The following is a 17,349-nucleotide window of genomic DNA, read 5'->3' on the forward strand; positions in this document are numbered from 1 at the left end:
GAGAGAGAAGTGAATTTCAGGGAAGGGCTTGCAGGGTGAGGAGAGCCAGCTCCTTGAACACAGATGGCACAACAGCAGGACACCTTCTCCCATCACCTCCCCAGCCGCTGCACACACGGCTTTGGAGGGCTAACAATTCAGTGTTTCAATCTGATTACAAAGTCACGACAGCCTAAGAGATCGCCTGCAGCAAAACAAATAGGGGGTGACGTGGCGCCTGTGAGCCGTGGCGCCCGTGAGCCGTGCAGGAGTAACTCATGGAGAGCAGACGGCGGGAGGGAACGATGTTCAGATGATTCACCCGCAATTTTATCGGCAAAAGCAGTTTTCATTTGAGGATTAGTCACAGGAAACCAAGGCAGACTCATGTTTCCCTTGAGACAGAAAAAGAGGGCGGAGTCTAGATTACATTCCATGGAGAATGAAGGAGCAGCGAGTCCACCATAAAAAGCATAAATGTGGTTCTCCAATGGGGAGGGAAGGCACAAGTTGAATGCCTGGGTGGAGGGAGCTCGGCTGGAGCTTATCAAACAGCACTGGGTTTATGAACTCCATCTTCCAGCTGAGAGGCGGAAGCAGACAGTACGAGAATCTGAACCTACATCTCTGATTCCAAACTCACGCCCTTTCCACCCTGCCAACAGCTTTATGCCCGTTCACTTCAGAAGAGGTGTGAGTAGTAGAAATAATTCAATTTCAATGGAGAGAGTTTAATTCTTCAAAACTAAAAAGGGGGAATCAACCACTACGAGCTGAGAGACACGCACAGAACCTCTCTTCATCTGAATTTATGACATGTAGACCTCGACCCACTCACAATGGAATCCCTTCAAACAGCTGCAGAACAATGAACAGCAGGTTGAGAGAGTGCTGTCTCATGACATTCCTTGGGAGAACAGTTTCAACTATTAGACAAGCATGACTTTAATGATCCTATAACTGATGTGTATAAATGGCTGTTTCTAAAATGTTTACGGATGCCTGAAAACTCAATTCAGTATTATTTGAGCATCTTTTTAGACCATTAATCAACCTGTTTCTCAAACAGACAGCCAGGACAGCTAAGCTCCATTCATACTAACACGATCCCAAATTTCTGACCAAGTGGAGTTAAGTTCTTGACTTATCTACCAAGTCCTTGTAGCCTTTCTGTCTAATGGCCTGTCTAACCCCAGGTAGGGGTGGGGGCCAATACCTGTCAGTCTGGATTCTGGTGTAATTCCCATTTGACCGAAGCAACCAGCCTCATCAGCAGCTGCTTAGGGGTGGGTGGGAGAAGAAACTAGAGTGTTTTATAAATATATATATATATATATATATATGAACATAGTACCTAGTTAGTACTAGCTTTGGAAGATAAATTCCTAACTTTAAAAAAGTACAGTTAGCCCGTGAACAATGCAGGGGTTGGGACGCTGGCCCTCTGTACATGGTCCCTCAGTGTCTGCGGTTCCATGTTTGCCGATTAACCCACTGCACACTATGCTATCTCTAGTATTCACTGTTGAAGAAGATCTATCAGTGGACCTGTGAAATCCAAACTTGGGCTATTTAAGGGTCACCTGTATTTCCTTTTATCTAGCAATTCCAGTGCTAAAAATTTACCCTATACTTACATGTAATTATAATCACACATGTAATTAGCATGAATATTTATGCAAAAATAAATGCTATAGTCCATGGGGTCGCAAAGAGTCGGACACAACTGCGTGACTGAACAATTAAATGAAAATTAAAAACGATAAATCTATACACACACACACACACACACACACACACATATATAATGAATTTACTTAAATAAATTATAGTAAACCTCTGTCCCTTATCAGCTGGTCAAGTTTTTACACACTCTGTGTGCCTTGGTTTTCTCATCTGTAAACTGAGAATAAGGCAGTGTGTGCCCCACTCATAGAACTGTCAAGGGGAGTCACAGAGAAAATGTTGGGAGGGAAGCATGCCAAACTGTCCCACAGTGGTTACTCTGGAGAATGGAGTGTGGGAGAGGCTGCGGGCTTTTAGGAGTGGTGACTTTTAAAAGGTGTAGTAAGGTAGTAAGGTAGTAAGGTATACTAGTCTAAAACGCTGTTACCATTACTAGTTTTTCTATTTCCCAGGAAAACTTAAGAAATAGAAATCTACTGATTTGAATCAGTCAGAAACAGCGCATACCTAACTTCAAAGAATCAACATCTGACTTGGGGCTTTTATTAAATGAAGCCATGCTGACCCACTAGGAACACGGGGTCACTAAGAGAATAAAGCCCTGACATAGCAACACAAACCCTTCTCTCATACACTGCAGACCCCAGAGAACGATCACGGGGGCAGAGAGAGACCTGCGATACCAACGACCCACGAGACTGGGACTGACCACACTGGCTAGGACGAGGCCAGCACTGCAGACCATGTGGGTGCAGGCAAGGGCCGACCATGGCTCCTGGGAGGTCCCTCTAAGCCCCTGGAACGTCCTGCTTGATGAAGTCTGTCTACCTGGGGGTTCTGGCCTCAGACACAATCTATACTCACTGAGTGACTTTTGGTGGGGGCTTTGGGTCACGTGCTATCTCCAGAGGAGCAGGGGATGGGGGTGAGCCACGTGAGGGGTCAACCTTGTGCATGTGATGGAGCCCAAATAGAAACTCTGACCACCGAGGCCGGAGACTGGGGTTGGGGCGGTGGGGTGGGCGGTGGTGTCCCTTGTTGGAGCTACCCTGCAGGTATCATCACATACCGTGCGACGCTGGGAGAGGCTAGCACTGGGCACATAACTCCATGGGGAAAGAACAAGGGTGGCCTGAACGTGAGCTTCCCAGACCTGCCCCTGCATGTCTTCCCTGGCTGACCTTCACTTCCATCCTTTCACAGGAATGAACTGCAACTGTGGCTTCACTAAGTTCTGTGAGTCTTCAAGCCAATTACTGAACCTGAGGATCCATCCTGCAGACTAGAGACCCACCTGCGAAGTGACTCCCCCCCAACCCCCCAATGCTCCATGAGCCGCGTCCAGCCCTGAGGCCTGAGCCCCTGGGAAACCTTACCATCTTGCTTTTCACGAGTTCCTCGATTGCACTGACAAGTTCGGCTGCGCTCGGCGTTTCGGAGCTGGTGGGGCGGACTAATAACCGAGAAGAGGCCTAGAGAGGAAGTCGAGAAAAAGAGAGGGGGGAGGGGGATGCCTCGTGTTAGTCACTGGACAGATGGAAAATTCTCCTGCAAGCTCAGCCTCTTTTAAAAAGTAATTCCAGACCAAAAGACCACGAGTTTGTCTTTGTTTGCATTTATTTAAAGCCATCTTTTAAAATTTACAATATTCTGACATGAAACACTAAATAAGACCTGTCTGGGATACATGTGGAAAGCAGACAGAGTCTGGTTTTAATCTGCAGCCATGTCCCATCAGAATGTTTCTCCAAGAGGTGACTGGGCATGGGGGAGGATTCTAACTTTTTTTGGCAACTGCTGGCTAGGCTCCTGGCTAAGCAGGGAAAGACGGAGATCAGCAGAAGAGTGACAGGCTTAAGGGCTAGTGAGTGAATCCTTCAAAGAATCGGGAACCAAAACCAGGATACTAAAAATGGCTTTGCTGTGTGGATGGGGTTCAAAGAAAGGAAGGAAGGAAAGCAAAGGAGCTGGGGGCACTGGCCAGACAGGGAGGAGGGGGACAAGCTCACCATTTTCTGTGCCATCCATTTCCCCAGTGATTAGTGCAGAGGACAGGAGCTCTGTGGCCTCACAAGCTATCGGATGCCGTTTACGGCGAGAGTCGGGGTGTACAGAGCGGACAGGTAAGGGGTCTGGGGGAGGGGCTACTGAGCTCAAGTTTCAGTAATTTGCAAACACGCTGTGTTTGCGGATTACTCGCACCGTTAATTTACTGGAAACTAGAAGAGGGGTGTAATATGAACCTTGCTTCATATTAAGGACAGCAGAGATGCATGCGACACACAGCTAGCTGTCCTAAAGATGCATGGCTCACGGCAGACACACACGGATCTATACGTTCACAACGAGGCAGCTACAACGTGGGGCCAGATATGCACTTGGCAACACAAATGTTGGCTTGGTCTAATGAAATCTGGAAGATGAGGTGAAGAAAAGAGGGGGAAAAAAATTCAAATGGAGAGGTAAGGAAACTGAGCCAGAACAGACACAGAACACAAGTCAACATAATGCTGCAGTGAAAGTTTACAAAAAGAGAGAACAGAACAAAACAAAACATTAGTCACCAGATAATACACTCTCTGGGAACATCACTATCGATTTTTGTAAAGGAAGAACTGCTATGGCTAGTACCCAACGAGGTCATACAATAACCAGTAAGTGATCTTAGCAGTTCAGAACAATATGGTGCCATCCGCACATTAAATGGAGAAAAACACCCTCCTGGTTTGGTGAACAGGCCAAGCAGGCCTGGCACCTCACTGTTCGGCTAACCATTCAGATTTACGCGATTTTAGTTTTCTGCCTTCAGAAAGGTATGGCCTAGAATGCTATGAAACCACGGAGGAGCTCTCAGAGCCCTGCTGCCTGGCGCTGGGTTTGTTCTGGGCAGTGAGAGGTAAGCTTCTCTCATCTCAGGCCACCCTGTCCCCCTGCAGCATGGGGTCTGTGCCTCGATGAGCCCCAGACTCCGGACTCAAAGCCAAGCTACCTTCCTCTGCCAAGACCTACTGCGCGCTGACAGCCCTGGTGGAGGAGGCGGCAGAGTTCTAAAGAGGAGGGGCCTGAAGTTAAGACTGACCCGTGATCACCCTCGGCCTCAGGGCCGTCAATCACTGGGCTGGGCGGAGCCTGGCTCAGCACCCACGGGCCATCCAGCGAGTGTTGACCGCGTCAGCACTGAGGACGGAGTCAGGGAAGGAAAAAAGTGAAGACGGGGGAAGACTGATGTAAACGTCTGTTTTACTCAGAAAACTTGGTTTCTGGCCCCCGCTCCCCACACCCCCCCCCCCAAAAAAATCACCAGTAATGACTTCATAGCGTGGTTTTCAACACCTGCCAGTTTGGAGAAGCAGGCTGGGCTGCACCAGAGGATGTACAAGCCAGTTACCAGGTTTCCTTCTTGGTATTTTAGGGTTCTACCGCTGGGAGGCACAAAGTAATTTTAGATTCTGTAAGAACTCAGGAAAACCCAGAAAGCAAAAAATAAAGGTTTGCTTGGCCCGAATACATCCAGAGAGGAGACTCGTGACTGAACTAACTCTAAGCTTTGACAGACTCCGGTTTGATCCAGATGTTGGCTGTGTTGGAAAAAAGGGACTGGAGAGCCATACAGTCTCATCTGAAAACCACACCTGCGTGCAGAGACACCTGACACAGAGAACCAGGTGGGCTCGTGTGTTTGGAACGTAACCACGCACGCAGGCAGGACAGTGATTTCTCTGACTGTCCACTCGACAGTGAGAAAAATTAAAATGACTTGAAAGGTAGCGATTAGGAAAACATCCATTAAAAATGCACTGAAGGTAGTTATGCAAGCGCACGTGTAGGGAAGACTGCACATGTTCCTACAGCCTCGTCTAAACGCACGGCCTATGTTATCTATGCTCTGGGGGTGAAAGCGGGCAGAAGTCGACCTGGAAAACCAGCACGTGTTCCAGACGCCTTTTCACAGCCCGGGTCACTCTCTATGTCCAACCCTGAGGCTCGGGCACAGGAGTGAACCGCTGGGCCCTCTCCTGACTCGGGGCGGCCACGGCCCCCTTACCTTGTCGTCCTGGGAGTCTGGCTGGAGCAGGCTGTGCTGCTGGATGGCCATGGGCGGTGGCAGGGGCACGGCATCGGCCCCCTCCTCCCCTTCTTCCTCTCCGCAGCTCTGCATGCCCGAGGACGAGGACTTGGAGAGCGTGCCGCTGCTCAGGCCCTCATTCCGGCCTCTCTGAAAGCAGACCCACATTCGCCCGTGAGAACCTGGCCCTGAGTGTCAGTGTCCGGGCATAGAAACTGAGCCCTTGGGGGTTAATGGGAGATGGAAACTGACAGCAGAAACCAGGCACAAGCCCCTTCCAGTCCTGATGGGAACTCTGATTCCTCCAAGTGTGCCAGCTCCGCCACCAGCCAGCTGGATGAGGGAAGGGCCGGGAGTGTCTGCAAAGGGACTGCCAACGTCAACCGTTGGGCTCTGCACATGTCTCATCTTCAAGAGGCTGATTTTAAAGAAACGTTCAAAAATGTGAACCATCACCCTCTGTTTTCTCTGGTCTCGTTATTTCACTTTTTTGTTACTTCTTGCTCAAATAAAACCCCCTGAAATCATGAGAGCATAAAGAAAAATACAATTCAAGGTGTATTTTAAGAATGAAGTAGTTCATTCATTTTCCCCCAGTCTTACTTTTATAAAAAACTTCAGTTTTTTCCTTCTATTAGGAGGACCCAGTATAGTAAACAGATAGATGAAGACATCAATGAATCATACACTCCAGTGAAAACCCATGGCAAAAACAGGCCGAGGAAAAAAGCAGCAGAAACCACACATCTGCAAAATAAATTAAACGATACCAATCTTGTCCTCCTCCCCCATTCTCTCTGCCTTTGTCTTTCTGAGTCCGTGGGGAACTGGGGGGATGGGGATCCTCATTAAAAACTGAGGGCCCCTCACTAACACCACATTACTGAAGACCCATCTTGGGGATCATGAAAAAATTCCATTCCTTACAGTATAATTTTAAGGTCCCTCCCCTCCAAAGGAAATTAAAAACAATTCCTGGTTGGCCTACATACATCTATATTTGATGACATGGGAATAATCCAGTGTTTACTACTGGCTTAACAAAGTAATCGGATGTTTTCTACTCAGGACAAGAGGTCAGTATGAATATACATGAATATGGGGGCAAGTCTGATAGTGGAAATGCTGGAGGATGCAGGCATTCCCCAGTCCTTCCAAGTCTAAAATTGGTGCTTTCCCTGCTGTGGCTATGGAGAAGGAAATGGCAATCCACTGCAGTATTCTGGCCTGGAGAATTCCATGGACAGAGGGGCCGGGTGGGCTACAGTCCATGGGGCTGCAAAGAGTCAGACAGGACTGAGCGACTATCCCTCATTCACTGTGGCTGAGTGCCAACCCAGAGACTGCTTAGATCGTCTGCATCCCGGGCGGGGGGCGGCACCCCAGGCTGCCTGTGATGGAGGTGGGGGGGCCTGGGGCAGCAGGGCACCACTTTCTCCTGGAGCAGGCAGGGGCTGCCCCCACGCCTGGGGAAGGGGGCTCTCGGTCCTCTGACCTCTTGATCAGAGGCCACACGTGGGTCCGCGACCCCAGCACGCTGCTGAATGCATCTTGTGGGGCTCTGATACCGGTCCTTTCCGGAAACACCCGGAAAACAACTGGACGAGGATAAGTTATTCGCTGGGCCCAGGATTCACAGGGGAGACGCCGCAGGCCCTGACCTCTTCCACGGTCTCGTCCTGCGGGGTGGCAGCGCTGTCGTCCGAGTCCTTCTGCGAGCCGGCATCGGCGCTCTTGCGGACCTCGCGGCTCTTCTTGTGCTTGTGCGCCAGCTTCTTCACGTGCCCGTCGGCCTTGCCGCTGCTCAGCCGCCGCACCGGGCTCGTCAGCCACTTGCGCAGCGTGTTGCCCGGGCGCTTGGGGCCCGGCGAGCTCTGCGCCCCCACCATGTGGGGCTGGAGGGAGGCCACGGAGGCGGGCGGGCTGGCGTCATTGCTGGAGACGGACAGCGAGTCTGCGGGTGAGAGAGAGAAGCCGATGTGACTGGCGGCCTGGTAAAGAAGCCGCCTGCAGTGTGGGAGACCTAGGTTCGATCCTGGGGTTGGGAAGATCCCCTGGAGAACGGAACAGGGCTACCCACTCCAGTATGCTTGGGTTTCCCTGGTGGCTCAGATGGTAAAGAATCCACCTGCAATGCGGAAGACCTGGGTTCGATCCCGGGGTTGGGAAGATCCCCTGGAGAAGGGAAAGGCTACCCACTCCAGCATTCAGGCCTGGAGAATTCCATGGACTGTATAGTCCCTGGGGTCACAAAGAGTTGGACATGACGGAGTGACTTTCATTTTTCACTTTCAAAGCCTCTGGAGGTCCCGCTCGGTGCCACTGGGTCCACTGCATGGGCACTGCCCAACCGAACACCAAGTTCAGTGACCTCTGGGAGGCGTGACCCCTGGTTCTGCCCTGGGGGTGGGGGTGTTGGAGGAGATCCAACCCGTGGGTTCACCGATCAAATGGTTCCCAAACTTGAATTTTGCCAGAGATCATTTTTCTCTAGGTGTACTGCGTGCCCCCTCAAAAAAACCTGGGTGACCCATGCTGAAGATCAGCATCAGTACTGCATAGACTCATAATGTCACTATCACTTAAAATATCACAGACACCGGAGGACACACTGTTCGAATTATTTTCACCCATTTTCTTGATAGAAAAGAACCAAGAAAGAAGGGCTTTAAGAAGAATTTAAAGAAAACTGAAAACGAATCCTGGTGGACAAACATATTAGTTTGACTCACTCCCACTGAATAAAAGTACCACTCAATAAATAAAGTGGAGGCAAACCTCAGAGGTGTTGTGGGTTTGGTTTCAGAGCACCACCATAAAGTAAATACTACAATAAAGTCAGTCACATGAATTTTTGGTTCCTCCCAAATTAGACTGTTCAAGTGTCCAATAGCACTGTCTAAAAACTGCATATACTTTAACTAAAAAATACTTTACAGCTAAAAAAATGCTAACCATCATCTGAATCTTCAAGTCAGTCATAATCTTTTTGCTGGCAGAGGGTTTGAAAATTGCAAGAATCAACAAAATGTGACACACAGACATGAAGTGAGCAAATGCCGTTGGCAGAATGGCTCCCACAGACGCGCCCAATAGAGTTGCCACAAACCATCAATTAGTTTAAAAAGCAGGTTCTGTGAAGCAAAAAAAAAAAAAAAAAAAAAAGGCGATAAAATGCACTATGCTTGAATGCATTAAAATGTATGTGTATGTATGACTCAGCGTGCATGTGACCTGGTAAATCATCATTGTGACAAACGGCACCCTTCTAGAAAGCTCGGTGTGAAAGGGTAAAAGCTGGCTGGTCCTGCTTGTTCCCAGCCATGAAACACGAATGTGTAGCCCCTGCTCTCAGCCTCAGCACAGTTCCTTTGAGGTGCTGGAGTTGATACCAACAACCATGAACAAAAGCAACAATACATTTAAAAAAGAGATAACTTCAAATAACCAAGATGTTACTTGAAAATATACCCCAATGAACATTCTCATGGGATTTCAAAGTTAAATGCAGTCAACCCTGAACTGATCGCTTTTGCTGTCGAACACACTTAGGTCACAGCTGACGACAGCTCTGTGGAGTGACAGGAGATGTGACTTCACACACAGAAAGCCAGTGCTTTGGGAGACCTGTCAGCCCTGTCCTGAGCCCTGTACTCTGGGAGGACACCCCCACCGTGAAATGGAACAAAACGCCTCTCTTTAGGGACCAGAATGAGGAAGATCATTTACTCTCCTTGTCGTTTTCTTCCAGTCTTTCGAAGTCTTAAAAACAGTCTTTAAAAAGATGATTTGATACAGACACCTGTTGGAGCTGTATTTATCTCTGCGGACCTGGAGACCCCCATGTGCTACAGCTAAAGAAGGGGGTTAATTCTTCCCAATCCCATGATTCCATGCACAAGAGTCGACAGCAGTTTCGCACTCACCCGGGCGAGACAGCGGAGCACCACCATCTGCCTCTGCCCTGTCCCTTCTTGGTTGAGCCTTGCAGGCAGAGAGGGTATCATCTTTTGTAAACAGATGATGCGCTTCAAGTAGGATTGCTCATTCTTAAAAATCTACATTTTCGCAGCGGCGACTTCGGCTCAGAACTAATCAATTTAGCGTTCTGTTTAAGAGAAAACCCTTTCTCCCTCTGTGTGGGAGTACGTGTGTCTGAACCCGCCTGCCAATGCAGGACACTTGGGTTCGATGCATATATTTTTATTTATTTTTATGTTAAGTGTGACTGAAATGTTCCCATGTCAGCCTCGTGCTCCTCAGGCGCCACAGGGCCGAGGCAGGAGAACGAGGCCATCAAGCTGACCCCACGCCTGCAGTCAAGAGTTTCCTGGGGACTTTCTCAGGGGCTGACACAGGACAGAGGATCCCTGCTCTTGGGGACTCCTGTACCATGACAACAGGGAGACCAGGGAAGGGGAGGGTTTGGACGATCCACGTGCCAGGTGATACTTTATTCAGCTGAAGTGTTTCTAAGTACTAAATATTACACGAACAAGATGCTGGGCTGGCCCCAGTAGGTGCAAACATATTTCACCATCATTGACTGTGCTGGGACTCAGAGCCAAGCCTGGTACTTGCCACTGGATGGAGATGAATAAACTCACTAGGGTTTATTCAACAAACTTCACCCTGGGGACCTGCTTTAAGTGCTTTCAATGATCACACAACCATCATTCAGACAAAACTGTGACCCTTCATGCTATAAGTGAGTACAAACCCTGGAAGAGTTTGAGAAGAAGGGGAATCAAGTGGAGGGGTCACGGAAGTCTTCCTGGAGGAGGCAGCACTGAAGCTGGCCTTTGGAGCTGGGCCTGAATAACGCATTACCAGCTCACAAGGACTGAAGCTCCCAGAGGGTGGGGGCCTTGTCTGACTTGTCCCCTGAGGTGTGCCCAGGGCCTGGCACAGTGCCGGCTGTATAGGAGGCACCTCATATGGACCAGAAACAGCAGAAACTCCAGCCCAAAGAAACAGAGACGCTGATTCACAGCCTTATGTTCCCTCAGCTGAGTAACCGCACCAGACAGAGAACCGTGAAGGTGGAAGTGGCAGGGCCTCCCCAACACGTGGTGAGCATCCTGACAGAGCTCCGTCATGCCCCAGGAGCCGAGGGAGGCAGGAAAAAGCAGAGGCTGACTCACCAAATGAAACCAAATCAACTGCAGGCCTTAACATTCATCAGCAGAACACTCACACCTTAGAAGTGATGGGAGAGCATATATATAGGGAGAGGGATATATATATCTCACCTACTAGGCTCCTCCGTCCATGGGATTCTCCAGGAAAGAATACTGAAGTGGGTTGCCATTTCCTTCTCCAGGGGATCTTCCCAACCCAGGGATTGAACCCTGTTCTCCTGCATTGCAGGCAGACGCTTTAAAGTTCATATATGTATCTGAATATCTGAAGTTCATATATGTATCTGAATCACCCGAAACTAATACAACATTGTAAATCATCTATGTAAATCAATGAAAAAATAAATACTAAAAAGAAAATAAACAGAAATGATGGGGACACCACCTAAGCAAACAAACGAAACTTTCATGTGTTTTTGTGTCTAAAAGGCAGCACTTGGGGATATGTGGCATGGGAGCAACGCAGCAAATACGGATTTTTATGCAGGTGTTGCTGGTTGTAAAAATGGTTCAAAAAGAAAAACAGTTAAGAGATGTCACTTCTGAGCTTCTCTATGTAGGCTCAGCTGCATAGGATGGTTCATTGCACTTTGAGCAGTAGTTTCAAAAGAGGTTTTTTTCCTCAGTTGGCAGGTCAAGCACTAGAAATGTAGCTGAGACCTGAGTGGTCCGGCCTCGAGCCAGGAGAAGGCAGAGCTGTTCATCAGCGCCGCTGTTCATCGCGTTCCCAGGGAACAGAGGTGCTCTTCTTGAGCTGCTATTTGTTATCACTTAAAGATATTATTTCACTTAACTGGAATATTTACGACTCAGAAATATGCTAACAGCGGTTTACAAACTAAGAAGAAAATTTTGCTGTTTTAAAAAATTTACCTTGGAAAATGATTTCATTTCAGAAGCCTGAAAATGTGGAGGGAAAGTTTCTTCACCTGTCTCTAAGATTAGCAGGTATTTCTTCTTGTGCAGGTCTGGTTCATTAGTCACAATTCGGGTGATTAGCAATGAAAAAACTAACCCCAAACTAGAGCAAACAGATAGATTCCTTCCCTCTCCAATTTGTTTTTAACAATAATATTCAATTCTTTACACTGTTGGACACACAAACCCACTGATTTGGGCAAGACTGAGTCTCTTAAGTTGAAAAGAAAAAAAAAAAACAGTAAATCTTATCTTTTTCTTTTCAACTAGACACTCATTTTGCCCAGATCAATGGATTTTAACAGTCCATTTACGAGCTCTTTACCAGACTGTGACATATAGGCATAAATCAGGAATTTTAAAACACTTAATAATTACTTAAACTTAAATCGATCATTAATAGAAGGAAATAAAAGTGAACGTTGCTCAGTCGTGTCCAATTCTTTGTGACCCCTTGGACTATATAGTCCATAGACTTCTCCAGGCCAGAATACTGGAGCGTGTAGCCTTTCCCTTCTCCAGGGGATCTTCCCAACCCAGGGATTGAATTGCAGGTGGGTTCTTTCCCAGCTGACCCACCAGGGAAAAAGGAAATAAAGGGCCTACTATTTTTTGTCATCTGAAGGACAGGTTCTGACCACTAGACCAACTGCCCTGATGCAACTTTAATATGTGTCCTAATGGCATCAAGGAGAACTGAGGTCTCTGATGTGACTGAGCATCAGGTAAGCGTGACACACAGGTGGTCTCCTTGGGAGGCCCCTAATCGCTGGTTTGCACACAGGTTCCTTCCCCAGCTGAGCTCCCAGTGGCTGGATACACGGTGTCAGAAGGTCCTGGCCGAGCACAAGTGCTGCTGGGCAGGCCCCTTCCTCCCCTGTGTGCTTACAAGACGGTCATCAGTTAAGAGACCCGCTCTCTGTTTTCGAGGATTATGAGCGACTCAGGCCAACGACAAGAGTCATCTTGGGGTGGAGGCCCGTGGCCAGGGCTCCGTGTCTCCCTTTCATGACAGCATTTGTAGCCGGGTGACTGTCAGGACGGGCTTCCCTGCTGGCTAGGTGGTAATGAGTTTGCCTGCCAATGCAGGAGATGTGGGTTTGATCCTTGGGTTGGAAAGATGCCCTAGAAAAGAGAATGGCAACCCACTCCAGTATTCTTGCTTGGAGAATCCCATGGACAGAGGAGCCTAACGGGCTTACTAGTCCATGGGGTCACAAAGAGTTAGACATGACTCAGTGACTAAACAACAATTGTCAGGACAGGACCGTGACCTCAGACTTCAGGGAACACACCGGCGGGTGCTGGGTCTGGCTGGTTTACAGCTACATGCCTAGTTAGCACATCCTTGGAGCCCAATAAGTTTCTGTTTAAAAATTAGCAAGTCAGCGAATCGATTACCGGCTGAAGGCTATTTCCCACCCTGAACTCTCTGATAGCTGTCGCTGACCCCCGTGAACGGTGACGTCCAGACATGGTGCTTTATCCCACCAGCTCTGAGACGAGCTACACGGCACACCTGTTAACTGTGCTCCAGCTCCCGAGTTTGTGAACTGTGTGCTTACAAGACGGTCATCAGAGATCACGGCTGTCCCCACACTGGCCCGTGCTATGTGATGCTTCACTGTGGCGTGCAGTCAGGCCCGGGAGCGTGTGGTGAGGGCAGGGGGCATACCACCACCCCCCCTGCCCCCATGGTGTGGGCAAGGGGGCAGAAGGAGGATGTGGAACTGAACTCGCCTGAGAAATATGATGGAAAACATGTTACTCAAAGAAACCGTACCATTCCTGTTTCCATCTTCTGTCCCTGTTGCTTGCCTTCCCCTCAACTTCTACTTTCTTGGAAGAAAAAAAAAAAAAAGACTCAACACTCAGTGCCGCTGCCTCTCCACCCTGTCACCACATTCCACGTCTATGAGGGTGCCCATGTTCCTATCACGCCTTGCTGGGGATATGTCTTCCTCTTTCCAGCCTGGGGGAACTCCGCTGATTCAAGGTCCAGGTGGATAATCAGCTGAGGACGAGGATGTCAGAGGGACTCCGGGCTCATCACCAGTCTAAGTCTGAGCCTGGCTCCTCCCCTCAGCAGCCCTGACCCAGGCCAACATCCCGGGATCCGAATTTCCTCCTCACATGACAGGACTGCATGAGAGAATGGAAATGAATGAGTTCTAAAAACCGTGAAGTGCTATCTGCAAACACAAGACGCTGCCAGGACAACCTGGTAACACAGAGCCCCTGAGATGACATGCATGCAAACTGTGAGGCCCCAGAAAACGGGGATTTGGATGGATCATCTTCACATCACAGGCCTAGTACGGCACCTTGGCCAACAAAGGTCCACAGAGTCAAACTTACAGTTTTTCCACATGCATGGATGTGGGAGATGAACCATAAAGAAGGCTGAGCACTGAAGAATTGATGCTTTTGAACTGTGGTGTTGGAGCAGACTCCTGAGAGTCCCTTGGACAGCAAGGAGATGACACAAGTCAATCCTAAAGGAGATCAACCATGAATATTCATTGGAAGGACTGATGCTGAAGCTGATACTTTGGCCACCTGATGAGAATGGGCAACTCACTGGAAAAGACCCTGATGCTGGGAAAGATGGAGGGCAGGAGGAGACAGGGGACGACAGAGCATGAGCTGGTTGGATGGCATCACCGAATCAATGGACATGAGTTTCAGCAAACTCTGGGAGATGGCGAAGGACAGGGAAGACTGATGTGCTACAGTCCATGAGGTCACAAAGAGTCAGACACGACTGAGTGACTGAACAACAAACCATGGTAACCAGGATATACTCAACATCATTTTTAGACGTATGAAGGGTGACAGGAGCAACCTAGGTGAATTGCTTCATTGTGTTTCCATTTTTAAAAGTAACTTATCCCTCATTAAGAGGACAAGGTAAACTCCAGCCTAAAGAAATACTGTCAGCGCGTCCCGTCGCTTAGAGAGATGCTCGTGTGTTTACAAGAAGAAGCCAGCCAGTTGTGAGCTAGTGAAGCCCTGAGTGGGGAATCAAAGTTTCTTTCTTATTTTGAAAGAAACACAACTCCACAAAGATGGTTCTTTGCTGAAGTCAGAGTTCACCCAAAGTCCATGTCAGATTTCTTCTTAAAATATAGAAAAAAGCTAAAGAGAGGAGGGGAGGGGGGAGCCCTGCCCCCCGGCTCTACATCGGAGAGTTCCAACCCAGGAACGCACATAGCCCCAAGCTGCTGGGAGAAGGGAAACCGCCCTCAAGACCTCCAGTCTTACAGTTCAGACATCTGTGATTAATAAAGCCCCCCCCTTTTTTTTAATGTAAGAAAAAAAGGAAAAGGGCCCTTATCCTGCTAGCTGCAGACCGAGGAAAGGATCATGTTTCATTTTAACCCTCTCCTCATTTTCACGATGGGAAGAAGGAAGGGCTCCAGGATGTTTCTAAGGGCCCCAGAGTACAAACTGGGTGGTCAAGGATGTTGTCACCTGAATTTGAACCGCCAGCGCCCCCTCCCCTACGGAACATGAGTCACCGACACACCCTCCTGCCCGTCTTCACTACCCACCCCACCACCCCAGGGTAGAGGTTGCGGCTGCTTCGGTCAGGCAGTGTATCTCTGGAGTTCACGGCCTGCCTTTCCCTTCAAGTGAGACTTCACAGAGTCATGGTCATTCAAAGCGACGGGCAGTGGGTTCAGCCTGTGCCTGGCAGGTACTGGGTGTGGGTCTCTGCCACGTCTCCAGTTTCCTGAGTGAGATGACTGCGGTTCCTGACCAGGCTGCTGTGGGAAAGGAACACAAATGGTCTTTATCCACATGTGTGTTTGTGTGTGTGCACGTGTGCGCGTGTGCGCGTGCATGCGCCCAGATGCTCAGTCTTGTGAGACTCTGTGCAACCCCATGGACTGTAGCCCCTCGGACTCCCCTGTCCATGGGATTCTCCAGAAAAGAATACTGGAGAGGGTTGCCATTTCCTTCTCCAGGGGATCTTCCCAAACCAGGGATCGAAGCCGCATCTCCTGCATTGGCAGGTGGATTGTTTACCACTCTTGCCACTCAAACACGAGGCGGTACCCACATTTTTTGCACAGAAGAAGAAACCGCAAAAGCTAAGTAAGCAAACAGAAGGCATGGGGGTGTGAGCTGTGTGAGGATCCATCGGAAAGACGAGCTTCCGAGCTGAGAGCAGGAGGAAAGAGCGAAGCCTGGCCTCTGTCACCGAGGCTCTGCTGCAGTGGGCGCCCTGAGCTCTGCAGGGTCAGCCAAAGGCTCACACGGGACCATCGCTGATAGCTGATGACTGTCATGCCTGGTGAGGCACGACCACCACACGGGTAGACACGCAACCCTGGGAGGCTTTCCAACGAACAGCTAGCTCACGTTTCAATGTTTCCTTCACCGAGGCTCCTAGAACGATTTTAGCTGGTTAGTTTTAAAGAAAGATAGCCCCATCTTCCTGTCCATTGTAGGTGCTCCAAAATATCTGTCAGATGAACCCCACAGGGCTGTCTTGATACTAACTGCAACAGGGACAGCTGAGCTCAGAGCTCGACAGGCTCCCACAGCAAAGCGCTAATTTACAATTCTGGCTGCAAGGACTTCAGGAGATGTTTACTCAGCAGTTAGTGCGAAGGGCTAGAGAAAGACGAAATCGAGAACACACTGGGGCTGAAAACACCACCATCAGACCATTTTAGAACAGACTGCACAGGGTCTGAGCAGGTATGCCAGGCAATCTGGCAGTTTCTCAAACCCCTGTCTTGTTATGAGTGCAATGCAGTTAATCACCCTTTCCTTTGTGCAGGAAATTCTCCCACTGCGCCGGGAAGGCTGTAATGTCCGTGTGAAAATCAGGTCTATAAACTACTTATGAAGCAAACGGAGAGTAAGCTGTTAGTTTGTGATGGCTGCCTGGGTTGTTTAAAATATTCTAGTGCAAAATCTTCTGCATAAATGATTATCATTCTCTGTCTTTGCTTTTAGAATCAAGGCAACTTTTTTTGGAATAATAATTGAAAACAGTAACACACTGGAATCCTCTTGAAGAGCACATAAAAAGCGAGCTCACCCTAAGTTACTCTTTCAGATGCTTCACTTAGGATGTCATCTTCTCTCCATGCTGCAGAGAGATTACAATCACCTGGGCAACCCAGTGTATTCATTCAAGACAACGAAGCGTGCCAAGAGGCTGGGTTGCCCCTGGGAGAATTATAGGTGACAGGTAGTAACAAGCTGCCTGCTGATATGGTTATACGTTTGGTGGATGAGAATGTAAGAGCAAGTATTTTATAATATTCTCCAAATTTAAATCTCTTTTCTATTTGCGAATAAGTATCTGAAAACATTTCCTTGCTCGATTCCTGCTTTTCCATTCCGGTCACGTCACTCATTGTCTGTCTACATGAGTCTGTGGTTCTTGATTTGCCCCTCGGCACAATAAAGATGTACCAGGGGTTGAGACACGGGCATGGATTAGATGCCTGGTCCTCAGTGAGTGACCTGCTCCCCTGCACACCCTGGGGTTCAGGTGGTCCACGGCTACACTCTGGAGCATCACCGTCACGGCAAATG

General features: G+C 48.8%; 1 protein-coding gene across 1 annotated transcript in view; it reads right to left on the reverse strand.

The window, feature by feature from the left end:
• Positions 1 to 17,349, reverse strand: part of TRIO (trio Rho guanine nucleotide exchange factor) — a 352,914-nt gene that overhangs the window by 37,157 nt on the left and 298,408 nt on the right. Inside the window, exons 35-37 of the mRNA XM_052659225.1 lie at positions 7,393 to 7,685; positions 5,711 to 5,881; positions 3,042 to 3,137 (exon numbers count right to left, since the gene is read on the reverse strand). Coding sequence (XP_052515185.1) covers positions 3,042 to 3,137; positions 5,711 to 5,881; positions 7,393 to 7,685 — 560 coding nt within the window. The remainder of the gene's footprint in view (positions 1 to 3,041; positions 3,138 to 5,710; positions 5,882 to 7,392; positions 7,686 to 17,349) is intronic.

The sequence above is a fragment of the Budorcas taxicolor genome, chromosome 20 (genome assembly GCF_023091745.1).
Source record: "Budorcas taxicolor isolate Tak-1 chromosome 20, Takin1.1, whole genome shotgun sequence".
In the NCBI taxonomy this organism is placed as follows: Eukaryota; Metazoa; Chordata; class Mammalia; order Artiodactyla; family Bovidae; genus Budorcas; species Budorcas taxicolor.